At 40.3% G+C, this 17,450-nt stretch overlaps 2 protein-coding genes across 2 annotated transcripts; both read right to left on the bottom strand.

Annotated features, from left to right (window-relative positions):
* Window positions 1-1,746: 1,746 nt before the first annotated feature.
* Window positions 1,747-10,254, bottom strand: ilvbl (ilvB (bacterial acetolactate synthase)-like). Its single transcript, XM_061072865.1, has 14 exons — window positions 9,928-10,254; window positions 7,719-7,920; window positions 7,395-7,522; window positions 6,967-7,217; window positions 6,679-6,778; window positions 6,457-6,554; window positions 6,131-6,267; window positions 5,778-5,912; window positions 5,382-5,496; window positions 4,737-4,906; window positions 4,451-4,521; window positions 4,287-4,358; window positions 3,391-3,496; window positions 1,747-3,320 (listed from the first exon to the last, which is right to left on the bottom strand). The coding sequence occupies exons 1-14, from the start codon at window positions 10,030-10,032 to the stop codon at window positions 3,142-3,144; spliced, it is 1,869 nt and encodes a 622-aa protein (XP_060928848.1). The 5' UTR covers window positions 10,033-10,254; the 3' UTR covers window positions 1,747-3,141.
* A 792-nt stretch (window positions 10,255-11,046) lies between these two features.
* Window positions 11,047-16,579, bottom strand: LOC133003665 (beta-galactosidase-1-like protein 2). Its single transcript, XM_061073455.1, has 19 exons — window positions 16,551-16,579; window positions 16,164-16,352; window positions 15,951-16,019; window positions 15,780-15,875; window positions 15,580-15,688; window positions 15,386-15,478; window positions 15,189-15,270; window positions 15,005-15,069; window positions 14,772-14,856; window positions 13,869-14,006; window positions 13,652-13,732; window positions 13,405-13,511; window positions 12,821-12,967; window positions 12,631-12,702; window positions 12,325-12,403; window positions 11,880-11,967; window positions 11,533-11,647; window positions 11,273-11,389; window positions 11,047-11,157 (listed from the first exon to the last, which is right to left on the bottom strand). Exons 1-19 carry the CDS (start codon window positions 16,577-16,579, stop codon window positions 11,047-11,049), a joined length of 1,872 nt encoding a protein of 623 aa, XP_060929438.1.
* Window positions 16,580-17,450: the final 871 nt, after the last annotated feature.

Raw genomic sequence — 17,450 nt, 5'->3', positions numbered from 1 at the left:
CAGCAGCAGATATGCCGGTATAAAAAAATGTACTGATGAGAAAAGGGTAACGACAAGATAAAACACAACATTATAAAATCATTCAAAGATTTTAAATTGTAATACTTTTATGAAGTACAAGAAATAAACATAAAATGTGTTGTTTTTAGCTTAGGGACTGTACAAAGATTTGTTTTGATCGACTTGATTTATTAGTCAGATTAAGATTGTTGAATACTTTTGGTACTGAATCTTTTTATAAATTGTTAACAGATCAAATAAACAACTTCCACTTGATGTGAAGGTACATCCATATACAGAGGACACACATTAATAACCTTAGGGCAGGACTTTATTTTACAGAGTAAAAAATAAATACAAAATTTGTTGTCTTTTTTTAATGAAAACTTATCTCAGAATTTCCAAGATAATTATCTCAGAAAAACTGACCTTTTTTTTTTTTTCAAGTTAATGCAATAAGTACAGAACATATCTTAATAGTCTGCAATATCACCTCAAAATCTTGTGAAGCTTATGAAGAGAAGCTAAAGTCTTGGTCACTTGTTCTCTTTTAGCAGATTTGGAGAGGTGTCTGGCTGCTGCGTTTTGGACGAGCTATATTTTTTGTGGATTCTGTTTGCTCAGTCATTTCAAGAGAGAATTGCAGTAATTCAAAACGACAGGAAATAAAGCCCTGTAAGACAATCTCTCTATGTTACTTCTGGTTAGAAACATGCTGATCTTCGCAAGTTTCCTGAGCTTCAGAAAACACTACTGGACAACTGTGTTGACATAATTATTTTAGATGAGGCCATTGTTAAAGTTGAATTTTTTTACATTTTTACCCTTGGGCCAGAGAATCTTGAGTGTGTCAGGCCTGATAGTCATGACCTCGGTCTTGTCTATGTTAAGCTGCAAGAAGTCTTGGGCTATTAAGCATTTTATATCCAGGATACAGTCATTGTAAAGTTACAGTTTTTCTCATTGCACTCATTGCATCAACAATTATCAAAACTATAATATATTTTTGTTTTAGACAACAAATCACTATTTTTTACAATTTCGAAACTAAGATTTACAAAGTGCACTCGAATGCAGCAACACCCAGATCCTTTCTGGCTGTCTGACGTCAGAGAGGTATAGGTTTATATACCGTCAGTGTCAACACTGAATGTGTTTACATCATAACATCTCGCTGTTGAATCTATGAAATGGTTGATCAGATTGCAGCAGAAAGCACGTTGCACATTATATTGTAGCGTTTCAAAAGACTGTGGAGTCAAATGTTTTATATAATATATATATCAGAGAAACTAAACACTCTGCCTTTGTGCCCAAGGCCTGATATCATCATAGTATGTGTTATAATGTATCAGAAACTTGGTCAAATCATAGCTTTCTTAATTCTGAGTGAAACTACAAATAGTATTTAGATTTGAATCTCACAAATCGTTGTTGTTAAGTTGGTAGTTTCAGAAACTTTCCAACATAATTTGTTTTCTCCCAATGTGTGTTCTTGGGTTTCTCTCATAACTTGTGCTAAAAAGAAACACGTCAGCATAAAGAACTTCAGTCAAAAGTACTTGCTGGACTGGCCTGTCACCTCCTGTTCAAAATGAGAACTGCACTCTGAAGTATTAAGGGCAAAGGTCACAGTCCCTCATGACAAATAAAAAGGTAGATTTCATTGTGATGATTGAATGTTACAAGAAAAGATAAATAGTGAATATCTTGGGATATGTAAAATCAAACAAGTAGCAATAACCCTTTGAATGCTCAGTGATTACCACTTTCTTCTCAATTTATTTGACAATTAATCAAAATGAAGATTTCATGATCAAACTGTTGACAAACCCTCAAAGCACCAAATAACACAGAACACATACATGTTCACCTGCTGTGTAAATAAGTTATAATTATAGTGCAATACATATTATGTATAGGCATCATTTTAACAAGCATCACTGCATACAAGTTAGTATTAAATATAATTTGAATTAGTGACATACGGATTGATTGGTCGGCCGATTGATCAGGGCAATATCATATTAGATAAACACGTGTTGGTGCCTGGACTAGCAAAGGTCAATAAGTGTCTGCAAACACTTTGTTACACTTTCTTTTATCTATGAAGTCTTTTGAAATTTAGAAGTAGAGTGCATATCTGCTAAAACAAATAGATAATGCAGATGTTTTTTGAATAATATATTTGTGATAAATAAATGATTATTTAAGTTCAACAATTTTGTACCAGAGGTCTTAAATAATTATTTTTTATCAGATGCAAAAAATAAAAACATTGTATATCGTCAATCAACCACTCTCTCTAAATATTAGCCTCAGCACTGGCCATTAAAAAAAACACATCGGTCCACCACTAATTTCAAACACCAACATATTTTCAATCGATACATATCAATGTATTCAGAGATACAATCAGACATTTAAAGGCATACCATTTGTCAGTCTTCAATATTCAAAAAATATTTCCCATTAAACACATTTTCATCCAAACCCACAAAAAAATATCACAGCTGAAAGATTCCACAGACCCTTGTAAAAAAACAAACAGGAAAAGGCATATTCTTCATATTTGATGACTTAAGACGATGGTCTCTCTCGAGCAGAAAGATTTTCTGTCACCGGATTATCTGCTGGTTTATTATATGTGACTGAATTATTTGTTTTGCTTTCCAAGTGATAACAGGCTGGTTGAAGAGCAAAAATAATCTGACGCCCCCAACCCACCCCCAGAGCTCCTGAGCAGGTAAAAACAAGTTGTTCTTACTTTTCTCTTTCCCTTCTTGAAATACATCGGTTGTCTTCAAAGAGCACAACATAGCCCTGAAAGTAGCTCACACAACGAAATATGACATTTTCCATTTGATCTGAGGCTATGTAGAACTTGGCAGTTAATATCTGCAGCAAATATATAGTCATAAATCAAGTGGTTATGGAGAGTAACATGATAATAATATTCATGTGTTACTAACTGAGCTGTTATGAGAGAGCAGCATACTGTGGAAATATGTGTGGAATATGGCTTTAAGGGCACACAGGAATAGCAGAGGTCTGGTCAGGGCTTGGCTAAACAATACCTTCCCTTTTGCTGAAAATCCGTCACAGAGCCTGACAGTACAACTCAGCCCTAGCGGTGCAGCTCTAAACAGAGATCGAGCCCTCTCTAAAGTTGGTCTTCCCGATCAGAACATTGAGAAGTGTGGCCCTGCCCTCCGCGGTCTCCTTCTGAACCCGTCTGATGATGTCGCTCAGCCTGTCCTCATCCTCACGCCCTACAAGGTAGCCCTTACCGCCATAACCGTCTGCCACTGTGTGATAATCTGCAAAAAAAGAAGAGGTTTATCAGTTAGCAATAGCCATAAAATATGCAAAAACCATGGAACATCTTACCTGTAAATGCAAGGCCACATGCAACGTTGCTGCCGAGGATGGGAACCTGCTCTCTAGAGATCTGACTCCAACACGCGTCATTTCCCACCACAGCAATAACTGGAGTCTGGAGGGGAGAAGAATGAGAAAAATGTGGAATATTAGAAAAAAGAAAATACTGAATTGTGCACGTTACTTCTACAAAAAAAATGCCCAGTTCCGTTAATCTTGTGCTGAGGCCTTTAAAGCCTTTGGCGGGTATCATTACATATCAAAGTTTATTTATCATTAAAGCTACTATGAGTATTTTAAATTTGTGACTACTTAATATTAAAAGTGATCGAGACAGAAGTTGCTACTTATACAATCTGGTTGTAAGCCTCAGCCAACTAGTGCAGTTTCTATCATACATGTATACATTTCCAGATTCATATAAGGTCACTGTAGCCTTTGACCACTCAAAATCTAATCAGTTCATCTTTCAGTCCAAGTGACAACTGATCGAAAGTTACAGAAACTCCCTCAAAGCGGTTTTGAGATATCACATTCAAGAGGCCAAAAACATGTGTCTTGAGAGATCACAGTGTCGTTGACCGTAAACCTTCACACTTTAGTGCCAGATGTCTGATAACGATATCTGATATATTGCTTTGACCTTGACCTTTTGTGATCTTCGACTACCAAAATCAATCAGTTCAATTCTGTGTCCAAGTGTAAACTGTTATACGGTTTTACAAATTAAAAAAAGAGTTAATGGATAAGCAGACCCTTGTTAGCATGTGGGTGAATGTTCGTAGCAAATTTGAAGAGATTCCCTCAAGCGGATCTTAAGATATCACGCTTAAGAAAAACATAAAAATAATATAATCATAGTTTATGGATCAAACGGTCCCTTATAAAAATGTAGGTGACTTTACCTTGTGTCTCGTAAACGTGTCAAACTCTGCAACACTGTATCCTAAGGAGCCGTCACCATACACTATCCACACCTGAAAAGCACACAGGAAGTAGCATCTAAATTATAAAAAGGTCAACACTGATCAACAGAGGATCAGATCAATACTTTCAATGGTGACTGTACCTCAGAGTCCGGCCGGCACAGTTTAGCTCCCAGTGCAAATCCTCCTCCAACTCCCAGCGTTCCAAAGGCTCCTACACAATTACAAATCATTACACTAGGGTTATTGACCTCAGATCTAATCATATTAACATGTAGTTTTTTGTGCACTCCTGCAACCTCTTTATATGCAGACAAATAGGCAGAACACTGCCATTTTGAAAAGATTATTTATTATTGCGGAATAATATTTAATATTTCAATCACATAAGTGTTTTCACAAACACACACATCGTGTACAGGATCTTACCTGGATCTAGCCAGCGCATAGGCCCTCTTGGTCTCATAATGTAAGCAGCACTTCCAACAAAATCTCCCCCATCGGCAACAATGATGCTGTCCTCTGACATCAGCTCATCCACACAGTGCAGGACTTTCAGTGGATTCAAGTGGCGGTCTGTCTTCTCATCAGCTTTAGCTCTGGAATGAAAGAATGAAAAAAGAATAAACCTCTTTTATGCATAGACTGTATAAAGAAATCTCCACTTCCTCCCATCTTCATCTTGCTCAGGTGCCAGATTCTGTGCAGTAGCGAAAGCCTGACGTAACAAGGATCAACAAATCTCAAGTCAGTCTCAGCTGTCAGTCATGACGTTTCTACCTTACTTTGATAACACCAAACAACTAATTTCACACAAATTTACTGGAAATATGAAACCAAAGCACTTGATGTGTACTTTTACTTTTTAGTTTGGTCCAAGGAGATGGGGTTTATGATCTATAATGCAGCCAGCCCCCGGATCAAGATGCTTTGGCTTCACTTTTATACCGTTAACAGGATTATGTGATAGAGACATTTTGTTTCTTTTCCCTTTTTTAAGATCACTCACTAATCGGCACATTTCTATTAAAACATACTGCAACGCAGAGACCAGAGATCTTCACCTCTTCTTACCGATTTGTATTTTCTTTGGTCAAATCTCCTGTTTTGAGGCTCTGAGGCCATTCTTCTGGACAGCGGTGACCCTTCAGCCCTTTAGAAAGCTGCACTAAGAATGAACCAGCGTCACCTGAAATACACCAAAATTTACATTTTAGACATGTAGCGTTTAATGAACACATCTGTCACAACCTTAGAGACTACAAATCAATATTTTAAGTGCAAGTTTAAAGCCACAAGGCTCAAACAACTCAAACTACTTATTTGATAAAGGCTGTAAAGTGTAGACACCGGAGCCAGTGAAAAAGTTTTCTTTTCTTTTATATGGCATATTTAGAACGACACAGTAACTTGTAAAATATAAACCTGTGTGATGAAGATGATGATGATGATGGCGGCTTGTGAACATACCCTGAATTGCTATAGTTGGTTTCCAGAACATATCAGAGTTTTTCAGCAGCTGTGATTTATCTCTGTTGACGGCGATGATCTTGCTCCGTCTGTTGAGAACTCTGCCGTAGCTCAGGCGGAAGTCACACACGGTGCCTGAGAACACGACAAACAGCAACACATTTCTTTAGGAACTCTGAATAGTCTGTGACTCTGCTGGCTACTTTATATACAGTTCAACTTCTGCTGATCAACTAAAACTATAAAACATCTTTCTGAGTTTGTCATTTCAGCCCAAAACAGCTTTTCTTTTCTTTGAAACCTAATAAAAATGTATTTAAATACTATCCATTCTTTTTTTCCATTTTCCAGACCTGCTAAAAGCACCAAGTCAGCGTCCTTCAGAGCATCTCTCCTGTTCTGACGAATGTGGATGGGACTGTTTTTACCCAGCATGCCACGAGACATGCCCCCAAGGAAGCATGGGATGCCCAGGTCCTCCAATGCCTTCCTGTAAAGCAGGAAAACATTTTTGACCAGATGAGTGTTGCTGAGAAACATTATGAAACAAATTTGAAATGCTATAGGAAGACTGAAGGAAAAACTTGAGTAGCCCTTCTTCAACCACTAAACCTTCTAATTCAGTAAGATACAGGATAGAAAAGTAGAGAGGAGGGCAATGTGAGATCTTGTCCTTTACCTAATGTCATCAGCCGGCGTTGGGGGTAGTGTTGCTTGGCTACCGAGCAGAATAACAGGTTTCTTGGCTCGACTCACTAGCTCTATGCACCTTTGAACCTGAATTGTAATGAAAATAATTAAAAGGGCAAAACAACATTTAAAACTCTGGCTTCGGACCCTGCAAACAAGATACAGTATTTAGCTAACAATAAAAAATCTCAATATTAAAGAGCAATTGTACCTGATCCTCTGTGGCATGTGGGATGTCAACAGGAAGTGGAGACGCATCTCTAGTCTCCCAGGCTCCAGCAAACAGGTTTATCAGGTGGTTATTGAGGTACCTGAGGAGAAATCACATCATGCACTTGCAAAATGTTTGTCTTCGTAACAATAAAGTTGCTGATTCTTGTAATGGGTAGAAGTGTATTTGTATATTATTTTGAAGTCAAATTTATATTCTCACATTGTATGTATCTTTTTTTACAATACATGTTCAGTGTCAACAAGACAGGACAAGCTGATAACATACCATGAGACAATTTTTCCCATCAAGCCCTTGGGAGGGTTCTTAACCCCAAACTCTTTGGATACCAGGTGGTAGGGGTACAGCGTGTCGATGGGGAACTCTATGAAAACAGGACCAGGAGTTCCAGACTGGGCGATGGCCAGGGCCTTCCTCATCGTAGGTACGATCTCTCGGATCGTCCTGATGGATGCACAGAACTTACACAGCGGCTTGAACAGAGACATCTGGTCAATATCTTGCAGCGCTCCTCGGCCCTGTTCCACAAACACAGTTGACGGAGAGGTTAGACGTTTCAGCTGAGAACACGTACATTTGTCATTGAGTTTTAGGTCATACACTGTGACTGACCAGAGCTGAACACAATGCCCTAAAATGAAAACAATTATATGTCACCTTCATCACAGTTGCATCAGTGTTTAAATGTATTTCACCTGAAGAAGTGTACCAGCAGCTCCGCCTATGAGAAGCAATGGGGATTCAGCCATCTGAGCATTCTTCACCGCCGTCACTGTGTTAGTGAGACCTGGGCCAGCAGTGACAGCAGCTACACCAACAGTGCCTGGTGGAAAGAGTCAAAATAACTCAGTAACAAGTCCGACTGAACAGTGTTATGCTAGTCTCAGCCAAAACACCTACAAGCCTCTAGTAATGCTGTTGATTACACGTCCCAAAGTCTGCTGCAGGACAATTATTTTATGCTCCGCAACCGCATCATGATGTTTGAACACATTTATCCCTGTAACATAAAACCGCACCTGACAGTCTTGCCACGGCATCGGCAGCAAAGACAGCGGTGGCTTCGTGCCTGGTGTCCACGATGCGGATGCCGAGCTTCTCGCAAGCCACCAGGATAGGAGAGATGTGTCCACCCACAAGAGTGAAAACAAACTTGATCCCGTGGCTGCGGAGCACCTCTGCCACGCTCTCGCCTCCATGTCGTGGACTCTGTGTTTCAGTCTGAAATGCAACAGGGGACAGAAGAAAGGTTAAGATAAAACCCAATATTTAGATAATGCTTCACTTATTTAACAATTTTGAAAACCAGAAAAAAAACATAGCTTTTGTCATGGTTAAATATCTGACAATGCAAGGTATGGCCCCCTCCAGCAGCATTTCACATAACCGATCATAGAATTTAAGTTGGTTCTCATTATATTAAGAACCCGACTGAGTCTGATGTTTTCCTGGTTACAGGCATGTGCAGTTTATAAAAAAATCAAGTAGATAGTGCCTAGACCAAAAACCCTCTTGACATCGTTGTTGGTGTCTTCCACATGCATATCTCTGCTTTTCCATCCACATGTTTTCTTTCTGTTGCTTCGTTTTGGTGTTGCATGGTAGAAATGTCATCACCACACCTACTCGATTGCGGTGAATCTTCTAGAGCAGGGGTCTTCAACGTTTTTCAGGCCAAGAACCCCCAAACTGGTGGAGAGATGGAGCAGGGACCCCCTACTATATATATATTGTATAAAATTGTGTTTTATATTAAACTGGGCCTAGTGCCATGTATAAACATAACTACCCTGTTATTGTGCATTCAATACTAAGCTATTCAATATATTACACGGGTTCATATATTCATGTTTTTAATTTAAACATGTGCAAGATACAGGGTGGCCATGCCACTGCCATTTATAAACATACATCTTGCATACAACACTGAGCTATTCAAGTAATTCACAGATTCACGTTTTTATTTTAAACATAGATGTAGACGAGAGAGTGAATCCTCAAGCCATCTGTGGATGGCACACATACTCCCACATTAGTTAGATGTCGGACCCTGATGGTAGCACACAACTTATCTAATCTTGGACGGATGGAGGTTGTCAGGCAGAGGGTCAAATCAGCCTCACAATATGTTGGGTGCATGTTAATGTGTATTTAAAGACATTTAAATTTGTGGGAAAAAAATTGGTTCGAAAATAAATTTAAAAAATTGTCTAATCACCAAAGATTTCCCGACCCCCCCTGCAGTACCTCCGTGGACCCCCTGTTGAAGACCTCTGCTCTAGAGGATCTCCTGCTGCTTTCCCACATCAGCCCCATTCACATCTGGTATTCACATGTGGTTTTAGTGATCTGATCTCAAGTGGACAGCTCCAAGCACAGGTGTGAACGCACGATCACGCCAGACTACATTCGGAGGTGGTCTGGGACCCATGTGAAGGACCGCCTACTCAGCTGACATCCTCTGACCAGCTGCAGTTTCACTAAGAATCGGACACATTATTTCTCTTCTCGTTGGTTTGTGTGTGTTCACCACCACAATATCAACACTGATCATAAAATAATGATTGATACTTTCCCTAAATTATGTGCGTGTTTGTTTGTATAGAGCAGGGAGGTGAGATCCCATCACGAGAAACATGTTGGGCCACATTTTAATATCAGGTGTGAACGCACAGACTCAGAGCTGTCCACTTGTTATTGGATCATAAGAGCCACATAAGAACCAGGCGTCTATCGGGCCTGCAGCTCCTTTGGACTCTCAACCAGGGAGCCAGCTAGAGAAAGAAGATCCAGGGCTTCTCAGTTGGACATCTGGGTTCACACATCCAGCCTCTCTGGAGAATGTCCGAGGGGTCTCTGGAGTTCAGTGCATGTCTGAAAACAGCCTTTTATCAGTTGTTTTAAAGGGCCCCCTGGAAAATTGCCCACTTTGCCTAGCCTGTTGCAACGCCCCTGGCCCCTGTCTAAAGCCTATCACACCCTATCTCCTCGCCCCCCCCGGTCATTCATATTTCACAATAACCCCATATTGTCAGCCTTTGTGCAATCCCCCTGATAGTTTGGCCTTTGTGCAATAAAATCCACAGAGCTGGTGAAAGGTCATGCTCGTGCACAATGTCTCACCTTTCACCTGTGACCACCTGTCACGCGCGGCTGGGGACACAGAACTGAATTCCGACAACATCTCGCTAACAGCCAGGTAATGTTCAGCAGGGGGTGGAGACCTACCTTGTGGAACAGCTGGTAGACTAAACCCAGTTTGTAGGCTGCCAACAGGAGGGCACACACCGCGACGCCAGCACAGCACCCGAGGACGGAGCTCAGGCTCTCCATGTTGTCACCTGAGCTTCACTGGATATTCGAACCTGCTCTCAACTCATCCACTTCAGGATTCAGGCTAAGCTAAGGTACTAACGCTGCTCCTAACAACTGCTACACGGCCATTTTTAGAAGCCGTCCCTGTCACTGAAAGGTCAGTTTGCCCGTAGAAGAGTTCCGGGAGACTCTTCAGCAAAGACTCTACTTCCGTGAGTGCTGCTTTGACCTTTTTATACCGTTAACACAGGAACATCACTGGAAACCTTCACTAGTGAAGCTCACGGTGACCACATGTGCAACTTCAAAATAAAAGCCCCAGCTCCATTAAACATGCGACAATAGAGACCATATGCATCCATATTTATGTATTCACAAAGAAAATAATATGTGACTACTTCCTAGATTTTACCGACTGCGAATTTAGTCAAGATTATCCGGTATAATAAATCCTGGTGTTATATTGTGAAGAAAAAGACGAGCTTATTTCCGGTTACTGGGCGTATCTCAGTTGTCATTGACAAATCAGTGTATGGGAAATCTAATGTGACGGACAGGCCCTTTGTCCATTCAGAAACCGGAGGGGGCGTGGTCATGCTGTTACCAGTTCACACTGTCACATTGATTCAGAGCAAACTTCACACTGAGAAAACAAGATAAAGAAGAGAATACTTTTTTATTTTATGTTATGGTTTGTGGGAAACAAGAGGCGGAATTAATGTAACACTTCACAAAACCTTTGTAGAGAAAAAAACTTTCTGTAACTGAAAGATTGTTCAAGAATGTCATGGTGAATGATTAATTGTACAGGCAAATGGTAATAAAGTGTACTCCCTACGTGTGTGTGTGTGTGTGTGTGTGTGTGTGTGTGTGTGTTTGTGTGTGTGTGTGTGTGTGTGTGTGTGTGTGTGTGTGTGTGTGTGTGTGTGTGTGTGTGTGTGTGTGTGTGTGTGTGTGTGTGTGATTGTGTGATTGTGTGATTGTGTGTGTGTGTGTGTGTGTGTGTGAATAGCACGTTTGTTATCCCTATCTTCACAGCAGTGTGCAAAAGGGGAGTTTGTAAACATCAATTGTCTTTCCATGGTCAGGTTGTTCGGCGAACAGTATTTTGTCGTCTGGTTTTTGTTCCTCGAAAACAATTATCTGAAAGAGAGCAAAATTATGCTTGATTTTGGGTGAACATTATCTGTCACAGATTACAGCAAAACAGAAATCAGAAATGGACAAACACCCTAATGTTGCATCGGATCAGGTTTACCTGATTCTCTCCACTTCTGAGCCACGTTCCTGGAAGGTAGAGGAAATGCTGAGGACCGATGAGCCAGTGGCGTCCGAGGTTCTGCCCGTTGACAAACACAAGTCCTTTACCCCAACCCTGTGGATTATTGCACTATAATGATTAGAATGTGTGTTTGAAAAGTATCAACACCATCACCAAGCATCATAGCATATTAATACTACAACAATTCCCATTTCCGATATATGTAGTTAACTATAAAATATTGTGGTTTGACTCACAGGGAGTGTGACAAAGGTGTCTGTGGGAGGCCCAGTCACAAAGAGGCTGGCCTGGAAAAACCCTGGGATGCAGGGCGACTTGAAGTCAGTCTTCCAATAACCTGAGTTTATTAATCTGAAACACAATCAAACAATCAATTGAAACTAAAATAAATCTGGACATCATCTGGTAAGATTTAACAAATCATGATAGAAATTGGGAAATAACTGAGTATACTTTGCACTAAGATAGATTTATAAGCACAGCACTTAAAAGTCAAAGGTCAAAGCTATATAACCTGTTTCTGAGTAAAAAGATTGTGAAGTGTTTTAGGGTGAATCTGTCCTTTCAAATTCAGTTGACCAACCTTTTGATAAAGTCTGGCTTCATATCCAAACAGAAGATGGTAAATCCTCTCAGAGGGAGATGATTCAACAGAATTTCTCCCACAATACCTGTAAAGAATGAGGTAAAACATAGGAAGTGTAAACAAGCGGAAGATACACTGTGCACATTTGTGTGTGCTCTATCTGACATATAGAAGGTACTGCATGGGCATCTTATAAAACAAAACATGAAAAAGGAAGGACGAAAGCCTACACACAAGAGAGTTACACTAATTAGTAATTATTCATGTTTGAGCTTATATAAGAGAATTCGATGTCCAGGCAACATCTAGTCTGTTATGATGTTTTCTTTGCCATAATACTTGTGTCCGTACTACATCAGAGGTGCACGGTGGTTAATGGCAGATTCAGATGGTAGAAATGGTGTGAAAGCGTTAACATGGCACATGATTGAAGGTGGAATACCTTTGCGCTGTTCATCCAGAGCTTTCCCATAGTTCACCCGTCCACAGTTCTCCACAAGAAAACTCAACGTTCTCTCTCGCTTTGTTGCACAAAACCGAGAGACATTTAAGAAGATAAACATTATTACCACTTTAACTTGAGTACATTTTTGTTCATTTATTTTTACTTTTACTTAAAAGTAAAAAACTAAGTGCTTCCTCCACCACTGATGTTTACCCAGTTCATGCTAGTTTTGCATCATCTATCGAAGCCTTCTTCTGTTGGGTACCTAGGATCTTAGAGTCCTTAATGAGACAAAATTATTACCTTTCCATCAGGAAGTGTCAGCTCATGGGTCTTACAGTCCAAATTACCAACAAATTGTCTGTCCACAAAAACCTAGAAAACATTAACAGTCACAGTGACCGGATTAATTATAACCACGTTACGTAGATATTTTGTAACTATATTATTTGTGTACAGTATGTGTTTCTGGGGTTGATCTGCAGGCCCTCACCAGCGCTCTGTCTCTGATGTTGTTCCTGGAGTTGAGGACACCTCCATTGCTGATGGTGGTTTCGTACAGCGTGTAGCCGTACGACTGACCGTTGTTATTGTTGACAGGTAGATTCTCCATGTTCACCGGCCTCTCTGACCTGTGAGGCTGCACAGTCAAACAGTGCAACACATTAGCCTCTGGAAATAACGGCGTGTTTGTGTCATTTACAGGTGGGGCAAGTACCTGTTTGTGTTAAAATTTCACAGAATTGTACATGCATGCATGACACTAAAATGTACGTGGAATTAAATCAGTTGTCTAAACAGCATATGTGCACCAACTTAAAAAAAAGCTGGTGTGTTCACAAAAGTAGACATTATCTGAGCAGACAAGCAGGAGGTTGCCAGATCTCTTGAAATACACACAGCAGCGGACAAACAGGCTGATAACAACAGCATCCTGTCTGTCTGAGCCTCACCACAACTCCTTGCTCTCATCCCAGCAGGGGCAGTGTGGTGGAGATTGGATAACACATTTCCCATCCTGTGGACTATAGAATCAACTGTCACACCTGACAGCTGCTCGGTATATCTGCAGCCCACCTTGTCAGTGCAGTGCAGGCTGTCCCACAGTGACAGGTGCTGCTGGATGACAGCAGAGTCGTACGCTCTCCTTCGCCGCGGGGATGGCACTTCAGAAAGAGGCTCAGCTGGAACACGAGTTGACAAAAACATTTGCAGTAATTAAGTCTGATTATGACAGACTCAGATGCTCAGAGTAGTGAATTCATAAGTTGAATTGCTAGGTGTACACGGCTTTCAATCAGAGCATGTGGATGCTTCAGCTTACAGTGGTACTGGCTGAATAAATTCCTCAACAGCTGATATTTCAGGGTGCAATCTCCAGCCTCGGATAAGGGAGCGTCATAATCTGGAGGGAAAATATTCACAAAAACAGTATAAGGGCTATGTATTTATTGGGGGGAGATCAGTAAGCCTTTGAGATCTGTGAGCCTTTGCTCTCCAGTCTCAGAGCTGTCGTGGGAAAGGGTTATGTCTATACCGACCATAACTGGTGACCTGGGGTTTGTAAGCACCGAGGTCCATCGCTCCATTCATGAAGCCGAAGCTGGTTCCACCATGAAACATGTAGAGGTTGATGGAAACACCTCTCTCCAGGATCTCTGACACCACAGCCAGCATGTCTGTGAAGAGGGAGCACAACTCACCCAATAGGTTCTATCCTATTCACTGTGAAATGTAATACCTTTGCTTACTCAACCCCGTTTTCTGAGAAAGCCTGCAGAAAGTCCGGAGGCTCAGACATTTGTGTTCATGCATACAGCCGCTCCGGAGACAATCCGGTGGATCTCCAGAGTTCAGTGCATGTCTGAATGCATCTATAGTTTTGAACTCAACTTAAGTAAAGCTATGCACAGTTAGTAAGATGAAAAATAGGTAGTTAAAAGTAACTGAGAAGGTTTCTGCCCATTAAATTGATAAATCACCTCTGATCACTGACTGTTTGGAATTTTAATCTCTCACTAAATTACACTGGAAGCTACTTTCATCATAGAGAGACTATCTGCAGATTAAAACGTTGAGCTAATTGCTTAGTCTGAATATTTCTAATTTAGATATACTCACAACTGACTTTAGTCAGATAAAATTGTTTTACTTACACAGTGCAAGTTAATGTCTCTTGCCATTTTTAAGTTGAAAAAACTTGAGAAAAATAGGTAAATAGTTTTACATAAACTTAACAAGTAGATACAAAGTTAACAACTTAATACAAATATTTATATTTAGTCACCTTTTTAAGTAAACTTACAACTTTTGTAATTATTATGGTGTAATTAATGAAGCAAAGCATATAGTAATATACAGGCTGGGCCAAAGAGCCATGTGCAGTTATGAATGACTTATATATTACTTTATTGTGATTATTGATGATTGAAGTGTTTCTGTACCCTCAGCATTGAACACATGGTGATGCTCTCCCCACACATCAAACCACCCAGACCAGTACTCCATCACCATCAGAGGCTTCTGCGGCTAAAAAAAACAGAACACATGTCTTCATTACATACATATTATACTCATCTATCAGAGGCTTTCACAAAAATACAAAATGGACTATTTTCTCTATGGGAAGATATATCTAAATATGCAAAAGCAGAAATAACCAATAAATGTCATTTACCTGCATTTCAGCCAAGTGCTGGATTGCTCCGAATGACAGTCTCTGAAGGTTTACTGTTTTTAAAACTGAAATGAGAAAGATGTAAAATACATAGTTCAGTTTCATGGAATAAACATTAAAAAGCTTCAAAGTTAGATGTTGCAATTAGGTGTTTTTTTTTATGTAGGTCAACGGTTACTTCTACCTCCTTCCACTCCTCCATATCTCAAGCCCTCCCAGTTGTCTGATGTCAGCAGGAGCTCACGGATTCCTCTGGTCTTGAGACACTGCCGTCAGAGGAAGAAAAAAACGTCACACACAAGAGGGATGCTAAAATATATGCAGAATTATGTATCAACATAAACATTTTATCAGCAAAGAAATTGAAATGAATGGACTCACATTCATTATAAATGACATGTATTCTTCATCTTTTGCATATGATCCATACTCATTCTCAACTTGCACCGCGATGATTGGTCCTCCATCTTCAAACTTAAAAACAAAATCAAGGAAAAGTATTTTGCTGCACCATTGATGAAAATGGATGGTTATTAAAAAAAAAGAACATAAGGAAAGCAGTCACATGGACTTACCATCAGAGGTTTGATAATTGAGACAAGCTTGTCGAAGTAGAGTTTGACAGCATCTACAAATCCAGGGTAAGTTGTCCTCAGCTTCATATCTTTATCTTGCAACAACCAGCTGAAAACAAACAAACATGAGAACAACTCTAGTGGCATACGGCTCATACAGTATGTGGCTGCATTTTTAGATAATGACCAGATGGTGTTACCTAGGCAACCCACCCAAGTCCCATTCAGCGCAGATATAGGGTCCAGGACGCAGAATGACCCAGAGACCCATCTCTGCTGCTAGACTGATGTAGGCCCTGAGAAGAGAAGAGAAAACCTCTGCTTCATTCTGAATACAAGGAGGAGATAAACAAAGATAGAGGGTAAGTTACCTGAGATCCAGCTGTTCCTGGAAGTTGAATGTTCCTTTCTCAGGCTCGTGCAGGTTCCATGGCACATATCTAAAAAAGAAAAACAACGTCTAAAATCCTGATTTTGCCAAAGTTTCTATTTCATTTTAGAATACGAACACATTCGATTTCATCTGATCTGTGTTGAAACAGTTAAAATCCTGCTGTGTGAGTCATGATACAGTGGAAGCCTACGTTGTGAGAGTGTTGAGGCCACAAGCCTTCATCTTCAGCAGCCGGTCCCCCCAGTACGCTCTGGGCACACGGAAATAATGGATGGAGCCTCCCAGGATGCGAAAGGGCTCTCCCTCCAGAGTGAACTGATCCGAATTCGCTCTCAGACCCTCACGACTCATTCTCCTCACTTCAGGGTGGTGATGGAAACTGTTTTAGAAAATAGAGGTCCAGTCTTTGAAAAAAGTCTGAGTTAGATGATTATATTCAAAAGTGTAAAGTATTTAACATTTAAACCTATATGTAGTAAATCTTTACAATCAGTCAATCATTAATCTGTCATATTGTACATACAAATGTATAAAGATTGTACAAAATAAATGAAGCAAAATGAAAGCAAAGCCTTACCCAGGGTTATCATGAAAGTCCAGATGCATTACTGTCACAGCTGTACCATTGTAGAGGAGGACGGTGCTGGGAGGCCTCAAACTCTACAGATAAGGGAAACTATTGTTGTTTCAGAACAAAAATATAATAGTGCTTTGTCTGTCTCTCTCTCTCTCGCTCTCTCTCTCTCTCTCTGTGTGGCAGTCAGGCATCACATTGCATTATACTGTATTGCATTATATGTTGGCTTCATGGCATAGTATACAACTCCTGCATAATGTACTAATGCCATCTAGTGGGTCAAGTCACAGTCTACAGATAAGGGACGTGTGCGACTGTAGCGTACAGCTTATATATTCTACAATTTACATTAACTATTTGTACTAGAGTGTATCTGTATTAGATGTCACACTAGTACCAGCTTCTCAGACCAAAACAAAGCCTTTTTGCCATACCTCTGACCTCACTTCAGCCACAACTCCCCCTTTCCTCCGTGTTGTCAGCAAGGATTTGCAAGGATGCCGCCATATTGTGCTTTTGATGTCTTGCCAATACACACTAGCACGAGTCAATCTCAGCTGTCAATCATGACATGTCACCCCATTTTAGTGTTATCAAATTAAGGTCAAACTAATAGAAATGTGAATATACATCAGTGTAGAACTACCCAAACTGTAAATAACCATTTTTTAAGATTTCCCCCCCCCCCGGGGTATATAACCTAACATGGTGTGACATCCTCTGTCCTTAACCCTCAGCAAGAGTAAGGAAAAACTACTAAAAACCCTTTTAACAGGGTAAAAATACGTAGAAACATCAGAGAGAGCCACATGTGATGGATCCCACTCCCAGGATGGACAGAAATGCAAAGATGTCAAGTGTAGAGGAAAACATCATCAGGATAAAGGTTGTGTAGGAGTG

The sequence above is a fragment of the Limanda limanda genome, chromosome 6 (assembly GCF_963576545.1).
Source record: "Limanda limanda chromosome 6, fLimLim1.1, whole genome shotgun sequence".
NCBI classification, from domain to species: domain Eukaryota; kingdom Metazoa; phylum Chordata; class Actinopteri; order Pleuronectiformes; family Pleuronectidae; genus Limanda; species Limanda limanda.
Note: the sequence above shows the minus strand (reverse complement) of the source record. Positions and strands in the feature narration are given on the sequence as shown.